At 45.3% G+C, this 14,985-nt stretch overlaps 1 protein-coding gene across 7 annotated transcripts in view; it reads left to right on the top strand.

The window, feature by feature from the left end:
* The window catches only part of SMYD1 (SET and MYND domain containing 1), a 47,798-nt gene extending 33,413 nt beyond the window's left edge, over positions 1-14,385 (top strand). For all 7 annotated transcript variants that reach the window (XM_058550734.1, XM_058550737.1, XM_058550736.1 and 4 more), the window contains 5 exons: positions 1,588-1,777; positions 9,019-9,111; positions 11,219-11,382; positions 12,365-12,533; positions 13,838-14,385. In XM_058550734.1, the coding sequence (XP_058406717.1) occupies positions 1,588-1,777; positions 9,019-9,111; positions 11,219-11,382; positions 12,365-12,533; positions 13,838-13,996 (775 nt within the window). In that variant the 3' untranslated portion in view covers positions 13,997-14,385. The remainder of the gene's footprint in view (positions 1-1,587; positions 1,778-9,018; positions 9,112-11,218; positions 11,383-12,364; positions 12,534-13,837) is intronic.
* The last annotated feature ends 600 nt before the right edge of the window (positions 14,386-14,985 follow it).

Raw genomic sequence — 14,985 nt, 5'->3', positions numbered from 1 at the left:
ACAATCAGGCGAGGCTGGTGGTGATGTGGTGAAGTGTGAATGGCACTTGAGTCCTAATCTTGACTCTGTTGCCCAAGTGCTGTGGGACCTTGGGGAAAGTTTCTTCACCTCTTCGGACATCAGCATCCTCATTTGTTTTCAATTTGTTGATCCCCTGGTGCTCAGACATTAGGACTTTAAGCAGAGCTATGGGTAGAATCACCCAGCCTTCCTCTCCCTCTTGCCTTTCATCACATCAGTAACAGCTGCTGCCAAAAATTGGGGTGGGGAAGAAAGCAAAGAAGAAACAAAAGGTGAACAGGCACTTAGATTTTGCAGGCTCCACATGAGTTGTTTTTACGTATAATATTACATTGATTGGGCACGTCAAGGCACCCCACTTTGGGAGGTTTTTTAACTTAGGTGGTCACCTCAGAGTCCTGGATATGCATGTCACTGCCATTCAGCAGCGCTCCCTCGATTGTTGCCTCAGAGCAAGTGGAAGGGGTTGCCTTTGACTGGGACCCTTCTGTGGTGCTGGAATCTTGTCCTGCCTTTCACATGGTTTCTGACTCAGCCTCTCTGAGAGGTAAAAGAAATGACTGTGGACCTCTCAGCAGGTGCTCTCCCCAGCTCTCTGTATCTGCTGCTCACTCCCCAGGTGGCGGTTTCCCGCTGGGCATTGAGGCCCCAGGATCCTGGGGAGATACAGGAGCACAGCTTAGGATCCAGCTCGCAGGGCTCACCACTTTTCTGTAGCTTCTCGCCTTATGGCTGGAGGGCGAATGGCCGAGAGGCCCATGGGCTGGGCTCTGCTTGTTTGGCTTAGCTGCATGTCAGTTCTGCAATGGACTTTTGTCCTCAGCACATTCTGTCCCTGTTACATGGTAAGGTATGTAGTGCTATAGGTAATTGGAGGGTCAGGCCTAGTCTGGAAGGGGACTGAAATGCCATCTGCTCTTGCTAACCACCTTCAACCAGAAAGCCATGTCCCCCAATAAACACAAGAGTGAACAATGCAGCAGGCTAACAGAGCCAGCCTTTGTTTGCCTTCAGTGACCTCCAGGCATAAGTCTCCTCACATAATGTAGGGCTGAACCATGGACTGAAGGTTAAGGTAAGAGGAGACTTATAGTTAAACACAGAACAGGCAAAGACTGTGGGTAACTGAATGTGTGTGTTCCTGAGAGAGCAGTCCCCAAACTAACCAGAAATGACTATTGAGTCTTCTCTTGTTTGGAGTTTCACCTTATTATTTCTTTTATTCCTTCCTTTGTTACAGACAATCAATAGCTAAATGTACAGGGATAATTGCATGTGGAAACTGTGTATGGTTTTACAACCAAGCCCAGCCCTGTACTGGGAGTCTATTTGAGCTGATTCCAGAGCAATTAACTGAATGGAGCAGATTGGATTATTATAATGAGTAGAGCAGAACTATCCAGAAAACTGTTGTTTTCCCTCCCTTTTAGGAGGGAATGGGAGATTTCTCAAGTGCTAGTGGAAGTCGTCGTCTTTGAGACTCAACTCCTTGAACCCTTGAGGAGCACAAATCCCATTCCCACAGCCCTGGATTTGATTTCCTCTTTTCCTTTTACCCTGCTCCAGAATTGAGCTCCGGGCCCTGGGCAAGATCTCAGAAGGAGAGGAGCTGACGGTGTCCTATATCGACTTCCTTAATGTCAGCGAAGAACGCAAGAGGCAGCTGAAGAGGCAGTACTACTTTGACTGCACGTGTGAGCACTGCCAGAAAGGGCTGAAGGATGACCTCTTCCTGGGGGTGAAAGACGACCCCAAGGTACTCGCAGCCCTAATACTGTGGCCACAGTGGCCACCTTCTCCAGGAGCCCGGCAAGGGTGATGTTGCAACTAATCAATGCGCCCTGCCTATTAGTTCCCAGAGGACCAGGCTGTAACCCTTGGGAAGGCCGTATGGGGTGGTGGACAGAGTACTACAAAGAGGTCCCAGCTAGTGTCCTGGTGCCACCACTTGCCAGGTGTTTGTGTTTGAATTTGGGGAAGTTAGTTTTCTCATCTGTAAAGCAGGAAAGATGGCACTCACTTCAAGGGGTTATTATGAGGATTAAATTAAGATGACATATGTAAAGAGTGGCATGTAGAGCAGACACAGTAAATTTTAGTTCCTCTCCTTGCCCCTTTGCAGGTCAAGTAATGCTGAGAATTTCATATATGGAGACCAGATGGGCAAAGAGATTTGTTGTCTGGTTATCACAAAGATATTCCTAGTCCCATGGAAATGGGCAGTGTGGAGATTGGTTAATATACTTAACTCCTGAGAAGCTGTTGCCTGGTTGATGGTGAGACCATTGAGCAGCGGAAGCCTTGCTGAGCAGATGTCAGGAGCTCAACTAAGCTGGGAGAGAGAGCTAAGCTGCCAGGTGGAGTAGCTGATTAAAGCAAAAAGCCAAAAACGAAAGAGTTAGGTCTTTAAAAGAGTTAGGTGATTAAAGTTTTAGCAAGAGGCTAAAACTGGAGGAGGTGCCAACTCCCCCTGTTCCATTTTCCCCCATGGAAATGAGCACTGGTGGAGGGTCAGGTGGATTAGCACAGATGTGGGGGCATCTCACGGCCAAGGGGGCCCAGAACAAAAATCTCCAGCAGCTTTATGGACCCTGAGGTGGTGGTGGGGAGGCGAGGAAGAGGGCGTTGGGGAAGGGCTAGGAGTAGAAAAGTACTGCGTACTGAGTCAGAGTGGGGGAAAGTGTCTTCAAGGTTCTGTCCTCCTCCTCTGTAAGGAGGCCTGGGTAGAGGCCCCTGAAGAAGACTTCAGCTCAAGGCCTCAGATAAAGAGACCTAGGAAGGAAGGCACGTAGGCCAGGAACGCAAATATGCAAAGAGCAGGACCAGCCAGGGGGTCCTGAGTCCTTGACTACAGTTACCTTCAGACTGTGCACCAAGTCTGGTGTGCAGAGGACAGTTGTCCCCACGAGGCCTGCCAGTCAGAGCCTTTGTAGTTGCCTATGGTCAGGTCTGAAAAATTACACGTAGGTTTATAACCACACTCCTCGGGGGAGGCTAACTGAGCGCTTCTATATGATTCACAGCCCACCAGGGCATTTAAATACACAAATATAGTTCTCTTTTTTTTTTTCTGTTTATTGTGGTAACTTTGGTTTATAACGTTGTATCAATTTCAGGTGTACAACATTATACTTCTATTTCTGCATGGATTACATCATGTTCACCACCCAAATACTAATTACAGTCCATCACCACACACATGCGCCTAATTATCGCTTTAGCCTTCCTCCCTCCCCCCTTCCCCTCTGGTAACCACCAATCCAATCTCTGTGTCTATGTGTTTGTGTATTGTTTTATTATCTACTACTTAATGAGTGAGATCATATGGTATTTGACGTTGTCCCTCTGACTTATTTCACTTTGCATAATACCCTCAATGTCCACCCATGTTGTCACAAATGGCTGGATTTCATCGTTTCTTTTTATGGCTGAGTAGTATTCCATTGTGTATATATACCACAACTTCTTTATCCATTCGTCCTTTGATGGGCACTTAGGTTGCTTCCAAGTCTTAGCTATTGTGAATAATGCTGCAATGAACACAGGGGTGCATGTATCTTTACGCATTGGTGTTTTGAAGTTCTTTGGATAAATACCCAGCAGTGGAATAGCTGGATCATATGGTAGTTCTATCCTTGATTTTTTGAGGATCTCCATACTGTTTTCCATAGTGGCTGCACCAGTTTGCACTCCCACCAGCAGTGTGTGAGAGTTCCCTTCTCCACATCCTCTCCAACACATGTTGTTTCCTGTCTTGTTAATTATAGCCATTCTGACGGGCGTGAGGTGATATCTCATTGTAGTTTTGATTTGCATTTCCCTGATAGTTAATGATGTTGAACATCTTTTCATGTGCCTGTTGGCCATCTGTATATCTTCTTTGGAGAAACAAATATACTTCTTAATTAACTTGTGCATCCTATGTATGGCAGAAATTTGCTTCTGGTTAGAGCAAAGGCTACAAGCAAAGGCTGACTTTTAGGTCAGATGGTGGGCTCCTCTTGATTACTTCATTACTCCACCTGTCGGTGCTAACGTTCAGTTATACTATTCCCCCATTGGACTCATCTCTCTCTTTCATTCCCTGGCTATTCTAGACTCTCTCTCTTTTTTTTTTTGCCAATAAAACTTATTTTTATTCTTAATATCTAATATTTTTTACCCTTTGACCAAGCAGTTCTACTTCTAAGAATTTATGCTGTAGATATACTTGCATATGTACACAAAGACATATGTATAAAGAGATACCGTGCTGCAGTGTCGGGAACAACAAAATATTGAATAAAACCTCAATAACCACCAATAGGGAAATATTTAAATTACAAAAATGCCCTGTATTCAGTAAAATTAATGGGTAGATCTTTGTGTACAGATGTAGAATGAGCTCTATTTCTTAACAGAAAAGAATTAAGGGGTCAAACATTGCCATGAGCACTAGTTTGCTAGGGCTGCCATAATAAAGAACCCCAAACTGGGGGCTTACAAAACAGAAATTTATTGTCTCCCAGTTCTGGAGGCTGGAATCCTGAAATCAAGGTGTCAGCAGGGTTGGTTCCTTCTGAGGGCTGTGAGGGAAGGATCTGTTCCAGGCCTCTCTCCTTGACTTGTAGATGGCTGTCTTCTCCGTGTCTCTTCACATTGTCTTCCCTCTCTGCGTGTCTCTTTCTCTTCGCAGGGTATTCTTTTTATAAGGACGCCAGTCCTATTGGATTAAGGGCCTACCCTACTCCAGTAGGACCTCATCTTAACTAATTATATCTGCAATGACCTTATTTCCAAATAAGGTCACATTCTGAGTGCTGGGGGTTAGGACTTCATCATATGAATTAGGGAGATGCAATTCAACCCATAACACTGTATGCTGCCATTTATGAAAATTAAAGGGATACAGGCACTCACACACACGGATCCATGCGCCCACATGTCTGTGCAAGCATTGCTGGTCTTGATACAGACAGAAGTAGGAGGAGGAAGCTGTAAGCAACAGATCAGTGATGCCTGATGTGGAGAAGTTCAGCGTCATCTCTCCCAGGCAGGATACAAAGCAGTTGGGACCCAAGGACTAATATGTTCTTTATAGGAACAAGCCCCTTTTCACAGAATCAAAGGTTTTGTATTCCAGGAAATGTGTACTGGCATGCATGTGAGGCACCGAGCACGGTACCGTAGAAGCTACAGAAAAGAATAAGCTACCGCATCCACGCTCACTTCGACCTTCCAGAACCTGCGGGATAGCCTGTGTCTTATCTGCAAGCCAGCCAGCCTTCCCTCCTGGTGCCTGGCCCTGAGTATTTGTTTCATAACTTGCTCCCACCACTACTTAATTTGTTTGTTACGAGGCCAGACCCTCTTTTCTCCCTTCTAAAATTAAATGAAACAACCATGTAGTCATTTCCCTAAATCTTTCAATGTTTACCTGGCAGTTCCAATAGTTAAGTAGGTGATGTGTGGCCGTTAGTGTCTGTCCTTTCACTTTAGATCAGCTGTTACCAGCTGGTGACAATATCCCCATGTCTTCCAGTCTGAATTGCAGAGTTGGCATCTCGCTTGATATAAAAGATTGATGATTTCTGCTTGAACGTACCTGGATTCAAAGCAAATCTTTCTATTATTTTTATATCAAATTGGATTTCTCTATTAAAATAAATAAATAAAATAAAAATAACTCAACCAAAAAAATTGATCAGGAAAAAATTGAGTATAACTTTAAGGCATAATAAGAGGCCATTATAATGTAGTAGAAAGAATACTGATGAATGTCTGAGCTTGGGCAAGTCTCTTCCTTTCCGGCCTAAGTTTCCTGGTCTGTAAAATGGAGAGTTGGACTAACTTATTAACAGTTCCTTTGAGCTGATCTATCTGTGATGTAGTCACAGTTGCTTTTCTTTCTGTTCCTTAGAATGTTTTATCCCAGCCTGATAAGCCCCACTCAGTACACCAGCCTTTGTGACCCATCCTCAGACTTTCAATTGGTGTGAAAATTCTTCCTGACTCCTTAATATATGTGTACTTAAACCTGGATAAAAACAAAAACCAAATGTTTAAAAAGGAGAAAACAACACCAAAATGTATAACATTCCCCTCAATTGTAGCCTTGGACCCTCCTTGTTTCAGCTGCTTAGGTTTTTCTTTTTCTCTCTCTCCAGTCCTCATCCATAGTTTTGATAACACAAGTGTGCCAATTTTTCAGAGTGGGAGAACCCACATCCCTCTTTCCCTCTCTCAGTCCTCTTCTGGCTCTTCCTCTGCTGGCTTCTCCCCTCCTTCTCTAGTTCTTCTCCCTCCTCCTCTGGCTCCTCCTCCACTGGCATCTCCCCCTCCTCTGGCTCCTCTCTGGGCTCCTCCCTCTCTTTTCCTCCCCGTTTTCTATTTATTTTGATGCTCCTGGAGAGGAGAGTCTCTCTCTGTGGGGTTCCTTAAATCCTTTCTGCAGATCAGATTTTCCGGCCTTTACTTTGAAAAGTGGAGCCAAGTGGAACAGCTCCATTTCTCTTCTCAGAATAGCTTTATCACATATTTCACGTGTTAATTAACAACCTTCCGGCCAGGTTGTTTTGGGAACCTTGGCAGTTGCCTCCTTGAAAAAATTTGATTCACTTCCAGAGCTTAAAGTAACACTTTTCCTCACAACATCCAATTGAGCAAGACTTTTCTTAATGCCTAACCACTTGGTGTTCTCTGAATCTACCCTGCAAGCTAGTGATTACTCTAGAAGATTCACTAAGACTTTTGAGTTTTAAAGATGATGGAACTTACAGTACATTAGAGGCTAGTGTTCATAAACTAGATGTGATTTTATGAGCCACTACTTGGGCAACAAGCTATGGATGAAACGAAAAATGTAAGTTTGACAGATTGGTGGTACACCTCTGGGCCACCAGTCACAGAACCCTGCACAACCGGGTGAGACATAGGCCCCCTCTTACTTATCTGCTTGGTTCAAAGGGGCCTGGAAAAGCAGACATGCACTGAAATGATTTGTCTGGAACCAAGACCAGATCTGAGTTAACAGAAGGCTAAGTAGCACTCTGGGGCTGGAAGGCAGCAGTCATGTAGCCAGGCAGGAAGGCAGCCAGAAGCCAGAAATCTCAGCCAAATCAAAGGTCAAGACAAAGGTTGAGTCATAGTGAGACCTGCAAGCAGAAGTCACAGCATTGATGGATGCATCACTCTGGGGTCAGGCCATGGGACAAGTACAGGTAGACACACAAAAGAATTCCAGGAAGGCCCAGATACAGAAGGATATGGAAGCGAGGATAGTCAAAATTGTAGGGATAGTCAAGAACTCTGCAGAAACCAAACTAGGTGAGGTGGGTAGAAGAATAAGCATAATGCCCTCTTCTTTAGGAGATCCTGACCCTGAAGCAAGCTGTCCTGGCCAGGAGCCTCTCATACGGCAAGATGGACACTGCAGAACTGGCTCAGGACAGCTGGGAGACTGAGGGAAGATCCTGATCTCCATCTATAAAGGAGGGTGGATTTTGATGAGAACAAATGCCCATCCTCCTGTTACTTTTTGCTAGTTTAGTAAAGGTGACCTCACAAAACTATGTAAGCAGCAAATCTTAATGGAGCTGTTGAGCCCAATTCCTTATAGTGAAAAAATTGAACAACTGGAGAACTGGTTAAATGGATTATTCTAGCTTCACACAGTGGAAAACTCTATAGTCATTAAAAGTGGCAATATATTTTTATATTGATATAGGAAAATATCCATAATCTACTGAGGGAAAAAAACAGACTATAGACAGAAATATGATACGATTCCAGTTAGAAAAATATTTGATGCTATTAGCATATACACACACACATGCATGTGCACACATATGGAACTGCAATTCAGCCAGTATGCACTGATAAGGCCATATAAACATACTTGCTGTTGATGGTTAGTGTCTATTTTGATTGGTCAGTGCTTTTCCTGTACCAGTTGTTAAATATTTTAAATATTATTCCTGTATATATGCATTGGAAAATGTTCCTCAAAATGCTGTGTCCATCTCTGAGTGGCTTCTGGGGATTTCTACTTTTTTCTCCATATTTTTTTTGATATATTTTAATTTTTTACAGGTTCCATATATCAATTTTACAGTCAGAATAAATAATAAAGTTATTTTCATTTTAGAAAAAAGTTTTATCAGATTTGCCTAAGCAAAAAAAAAAAAAAAAATCAGAAAAAAGCTTCTGATATTTATAATCATAGTAAGTAAACTTTTCTTTTGGACTTTGAGAAATTTGCCACTTTTTCTTCAAAATTATGATGTCCTCATGGGCTTCTTAATTATGGTACCTCTTTGGTTTGTTTACAAGATCATTAGACTGCTCAGGCAAATGCAGTAAGCCTACTGAGTCTAGATTTCACAGAGACAGCTGACACATTTTCTCATGATATAATTTTGGTCAAGACAAGGAAATATGAACTGGATGCTAAGACACTTGGAAGGGTTTGAATGCTCATAGCCTCAAGGGCCCTCTTTAATGAACTCCAGTGGCAAACTGGAGTACCATTTTTTGGTCAATCCCTAAGCCTCTGTCCTCAGCCCTGTGCTGGCCAATATTTAAATCAATGACTTGTGTGAACACAAAAATGCAAGGGCATACCCATAGAATATGTGGTTGACTTGAAGTAAAGAGGAAGAATGGAAAATATTTTGTGTGATAGAATGAGAAACCAAAATCCCAGAGAAAATACAACAGGGATCAATGTCCGATTCTACACTGGGGTCCAAAAGCCCAGGCATGAACATAGGGTGGAGACGACTGGCTGGCAGCAAGACTCTGGGGTTTGGTCAATGGAAAACACAACATGAGTCAGAGCATGATGAGGGAGCTGGAAAAGCTATAGGGATCTTGAGCAGCGTTTACAGAAATGAAGCATTCAGAATGAGGAAGACATTGATCTTGCACTACAATGAATGTCATAGATGGCAGCTATTCAAAGATGCAATGGGTTGCCTCATGAAGGGGTCTCCAGCTCAATGTCCCTCACTTTCACAGCCCTCTCAGGATGTGGTGAAGGAGTTAGTACAATTCTCGAAGGATACACTGGAAAAAATCGACAAGGCTCGATCTGAGGGTTTGTACCATGAGGTAAGAATTCATTTTTATAGGGGCTGGGGGTGGGGAGGAGGGCAGAAAGTTTCTCTAGTAAGAGGAAAATGGGGTGGGGTAAAGATGGGAAGGCTACCAAGCAGGTTGTTTTTCTGGAAGATGTCCCTTGCTTGAGACCATGACTCTTCTTGCTTAAGCCTGTAGCACCTCTTAGGGGTATGTTCAACCCACTGGAACTGGGTCTGTGGAGGGCACAGGCAGCCTGACAAATGTCCCTGGGGGATCTGTGATATCTCAGGTTGGCATCAGAGATGGATGAATGGAGATGGCAGTGGGTTTCTTGCTTTCCCAGAATTGAATTTTGTAGGTTCTGGCTACAGTTTCCAATCTCTACTAACTGAGCACTCCCTGGTTCCCAAAGCACTAGGAGTTCTCAACTGGCTATACGCTAGAATCATTGAAAAGTCCTGATGCTCACACCCTGCCCCAGGACAATTTCATCAGAGTCTCTTCAGGTGGGACTGAGACATCAGGGTTTTTAAAGCTCTCAAGTCATTTCAATGTGCACCCAAAGCTGAGACCCACTGCCAAACACTGACCTGCAGAGCGCTTGCATCGAATTCACCTAGGCAGCTTGTTGGAAATACAGATTCTTGTGTTTCACCGCCTAAAATGTGATTCACCCAATCTGCAATAGACCACAGGGACCATGAGTCAGTGTTTTTTTCCAAGCTCTTTAAACAACTCAGGTGTGTAGCTGAGTTTGGATGCCACTAGGGCATGGCAGTGGGGGAGATTAATTTCTGTTCGTTTCTATCTGCTTTTCCCTTATCTCCATTCTCCTTTACTCACTCATTCATTGCACAAATTTGAGCCCTTACTCGGTGACCAACACAAGACATACTCCTTGTCCCCTAGGAGTTCTGTCAGGTGGGGGAGAGGGTCACATGAACAAAGTGTTATTGTGCGGTATGGAAAATCTATGTCAGAGACACGAGTAGGAGCTGGAGCAATCAGGAGGGCTCTGTGGTTCCATTCCTCTGGCTTCTCTCCTCCACTTCGTTTCTCCTCTTTTCCATTCGAACTTGTCAGGGCCAGGTGTGGGGCTGGATACTGCCTCCATGGGTTTAAGAGGATTGTCTTCGGGATGGATTGATTGCCAACCTACATGTTGCTGCGCTGCCACCCAGTTGCCTCATGGGCTTTTGGGAGAGTCTCAGAGAAAAATTAGTTCCCACTCATTTGAAATGGATAGAATTGTGTGGCATTTCTCCCATGACAGCAGCAAGGGAAGAAGAGGAGAACAATGAGAAACCGAAACCTCGAGAGCCCTCTAATTTGGTAGAGTGCAACCTAAGCCTGTGTCTACACATGAATCAGTCAAAAAAGCCTGAGTCCAGGACGAATGTGGCAGCCTCCTGGTGGGTCTCTCAGCCTCCTGGGGGCCTCCCTCTCTGCCAATCCATCTTGCACATTTCTAGCGGGGCATGATTGTCCAACCTCACTGTGCATAAGGACCACCCAGGGGCACATACAGATTGCAGATGCCAAGGTCCCTTCCCCAGATAGTTGGTTTCAATTGGTCTGGGGTAGGACGCAGATACTGGTGTTTTTAAAAAGGCCTCCAAGGGATCCCAGAACACAGCCAGGGTGGAGAATCACAGGAATGTTGATTAAGATAAAGCTCAACTGCTTGGTATGAATCCTTGCTCCATTGCTCACTACCTGTGTGACTTTGACAAACCACTTACTCTCTCTGTGCTTCAGTTTCCTCATCTGGTAAATGGGAATATTAGTAGTGCCTATCTCATTGCATTGTTGTGAGAGTATCTATATCTATATCCATATCATCTATATATCTTTCATAACTCCCTGCTACCTACTGACTTACTTATATATGAAAACTTCTCGTTCTGCCATGCCAGCCATATCTCCCACTGTACATCTGTACATCTTTCCATCTGTACATCTTAGCCAAATAGGACCATTTTGCTGTTAAATCACAAACTGGTGCTTTCCGCACCTCTGTCAGCAATTTCCTCAGCCTTAAAAGAGTGAGTGCCCAATGTCGTCATGATGCTCCTACATGTGAATTAAGCATGTGCTCTGGTGCAATGGTAATGGACAGGGCCTGTGTCTCCTCTAGGTTGTGAAATTATGCCGGGAGTGCCTGCAAAAGCAGGAGCCAGTGTTTGCCGACACCAACCTCTACATGCTGCGGATACTGAGCATTGTTTCAGAGGTCCTCTCCTACCTTCAGGCCTTTGAGGAGGCCTCGTACTACGCCAGGAAGATGGTGGATGGCTATATGTAGGTGACAATTCTGGGTCTCAGATAGTCTCCTGGAAATGTGTCTATTCCAGGGATGGCAAATAGATGGCACACATGTTGCTACCTCTCCTTCCTGCACCCACAGCAGGCATCAGTAATCTATCATGCTCCTTTTTACCATGGTGCTCGAGCAGTAATGACCAGATAATTAGAGTTGGTACCCGAGAAGAAACCTATTTGTCATCCGAAATCCTCTAGGTCATCTATCGCTTGAGTGGCATCTTCGGCTTTTGGTTTCCTTAAGGCTAAATCCAGCTTGATTTTAAGTGCTTTGAAAGGTTTTTTCCTCTGACAATCAACACAAGCAATCCTGAGAGCTATCTTTTATTTAAAAAAAAAAATAAGAGAGAGAGATGTCAGCCATCCTTGCTTATAAATTGTAAAATGCAATGCCCTTGCCTTCCCTCTTGCCTTGTCTGTCCACATTGGTATGTGACTTTGTATTGCTGGCCAAATGAGCAATTTGGCACGAGAAGGTTCATTTTTTTGAGAGGATGATACTCATAAACAAAATGTGGGAAAACTGTACAACATGGTAAAAGGAAGCTCTGTTTGGAGGGTGCAGAGGAGGTGGAAATACAATTCTGTCCCAGGGAGAACAGTCCAGTTATCTTGTCCCCCTGAACTTCCTATTGCTTTCCACGGAGAGGGGGGATGCTCCCGGGCGCTCCCAGCTTTCTGTACTCAAGTTCATAGCACAGTCCTGACCCCTTTCCCTGTGAGTACCTGGCTCCTTGCTCTAGGTGAGAGTCTCAGTTCTCACAGCCTCACTACGTGGGGTGTTGGCAACTCACCCCACCTCCCCATCCCTCAGTCTCTGGCTGATGGGCTGCAGATGCCTCACAGTGCCGGTGGGAGGCAGATGGACTTAATTAGTGAGGGCACTTTATAAGTTGTCAAATGCTGTGCAGATATAAGGAAGGACAGGATTATATTATGGTTATTTGCTATGCCCCTACAGGAAGCTCTACCACCCCAACAATGCCCAACTGGGCATGGCTGTGATGCGTGCAGGCTTGACCAACTGGCATGCTGGCAACATTGAGGTGGGGCACGGGATGATCTGCAAAGCCTATGCCATTCTCCTGGTGACACATGGCCCCTCCCACCCAATCACCAAGGATTTGGAGGCAAGTAGCATCTCAGGGCTGGGCCTCTCTCCCTGGTCTGGGCTCTCTGAGCGTGAGAGCTGAGTTCTGGACTCTGCTTTTGGAAAGTCCATAGATTGCCAGCTAGACCAGAAGGGAACTCAGAAATGCTTGAGCCCGCTCCCCTTGTTTTACATAGGAAGAAACTGAGGCCCAGGAAAGGGGAGTAATCTGTCCATAGGCACATAGCAAGTGGATGGCAAAGCTGAGACTTGAACCCCAACATGCTCCAAGCTGGGACTGAGAAAACCTAAATAATGGTTTGTACACGTGTGCGTGCAGCCACGTATATTAGAAACTGTGCTACATAAAGAAGAGATGGGGAGCACAGGCTCTGGAATCAGACTGCTGGGACTGAATTCCAGCTTCACCACTTTCTAGCTGTGTGACTGCAGGTATTGAATGTGTGGGCCTCAGTCTCCTCATCAGGAAAATGGAGAAGGATAGGGTTGTGATGAGGGTTCAATGAGTTAATGTGTGAAAAGCACTTAGAGCAGTGCCTGGCAAATGACATGCTCTTAATAGCTGCTGGTTTCCTTTGTGCTTTGAAGGGCTGGCTTATTTGAGAGTGACAGAGTCCAAAGGACTGTCCTCAGGCAGTGTAGTAGAGGGGAAGAGGAGAGACTTTGGTGTCATCAAATGTATGAGAGGACTAACTTTATGTCTAGTATATTAAGCTTGTCAAAGGCAGAGTCTTTGTCATCTAATTCTCTGCTGTATTCTCGGCCTCTCAATGGTGCCTGGTCTGTGATAGATATTTCTTGAATGGACATATGGAAGAATGAGGGCTTTTCTATTTGTCACACATTATGATCTTCCCAGCCCGTTGTAAAGTACGAAGGAACCTCACCCATTTCATGTATGAGGAAACTAAAGGCTGAAAGGATTAAGTCACTTGCCTAAGGTCCCACAACGTTAGGTGAGACTTAAGTGCAGGAGCCAGGGTTCAAACCCAGGTGCCCACTTGGCAGTTCCTGAGAACATTCTCTGCCAAGAACAGTCCCTCAAGCTACTTTCTTGGGGGTCTGACTCCCTCTCCTAAAAAACTGAGCCCCCTGCCAGGATGTTAGGCCCCCAGTGGATGAGCGTGTGTGTGTGTGTGTGTGTGTGTGTGTGTGACAGACAGTGTGTATATATGTGTGAGTGTGTGTCCTCTGAGGGGGTACATTTGCCTAGTAGTCGTTTACCCCGTTGTCTGCCCTTTCCAAAAGGGCCAAGGTAGGTCAGACACCAACACGTCCTGGAGACTTTGTCATCACTGTTTATGGTGTGTGTGCGTCCCACAGGCCATGCGGGTGCAGACGGAAATGGAGCTGCGCATGTTCCGCCAGAACGAGTTCATGTACCACAAGATGCGCGAGGCTGCCCTGAACAGCCAGCCCATGCAGGTCATGGCCGAGCCCAGCAGTGAGCCGGCCCCAGCTCTGTTCCATAAGAAGCAATGAGGACCTACCTGGTGGGGAAGGGGCACCATGGCTGGGGTATGGGGAGACATTCTGGGGGTGGTGGGCTTCTGGGGAGACCCTTGTTGAGGAAGTCAGAGTAACGCTCAATCTTGTTGCTGTGGGAATGTACTGCTGTGTGTTCCCAGTGTCATTTTGATTCATTTTAATTCAGTTCAACTCAATTTAACTCTATCCCCGCCTAGCCCAGCCCAACTCAACCTACAAATGTTTATTGGGTGCTAGACCCTAGGGATAAAGAAGCTCCAAATGTAGCTGGGAGGCAAAATGTAAACAATTAAAGCACACTGTAATAATAAATGTAATGGTAAACTATACAGAGAGAGGGGAGGCAATGGAGGGCATATGTCTGGTGTGTGTGTGTGTGTGTGTGTGTGTGTGTGTGTGCGCGCGTGCGCAGTGGAGGGTGTCATGGAGGAGATGGCATCTGAGCCGAGAGTGACAGGTACCTGGAGTCTCAGGTGGCTGTACACCCATCTGTGCAGGCAGGTGTCTCTGGGGCTGCTGGACTCACCCATGGTCTAGAATATTCAGGATTTGGCTGACAAGGATGAGTGATGTCCACTTTCCTCAAGTTAGTGTGGAGTTACAAAGAAGGGGCTGTGTTTGGGCCATTTAGGTTCTACTCAGAGAAATGAAACCTCTTCAGAATGGTGAACGTGCAGAAAGAGGTGAGGGCTTTGCCCAAACCACTTGAGGCCTCAGTTTAAAGTCTGGGTTCCAAGTATTATTCTGAAACTATTTCTAGAACACAGAGAGGGAGTGTCTCCTTTGCCCACCCTCACTGCCAAGCCTTGTGGTTCCCTGTGATGTGGGGGCTACTTGGACAATACCTGAGATTTTTCTGGCCATTGGCCTACTAGGATTAAAGAAGTCTTTTCAGTGTAAAGGTGAGGGAGAAACTTGGAAACACACTACCTGATGGTCACAGGTCCAGCAGAATTGGCCTTTGGGGGTTTTATTTGGTTACA

Source organism: Diceros bicornis, chromosome 12 (genome assembly GCF_020826845.1).
Source record: "Diceros bicornis minor isolate mBicDic1 chromosome 12, mDicBic1.mat.cur, whole genome shotgun sequence".
In the NCBI taxonomy this organism is placed as follows: domain Eukaryota; kingdom Metazoa; phylum Chordata; class Mammalia; order Perissodactyla; family Rhinocerotidae; genus Diceros; species Diceros bicornis.
Note: the sequence above shows the minus strand (reverse complement) of the source record. Positions and strands in the feature narration are given on the sequence as shown.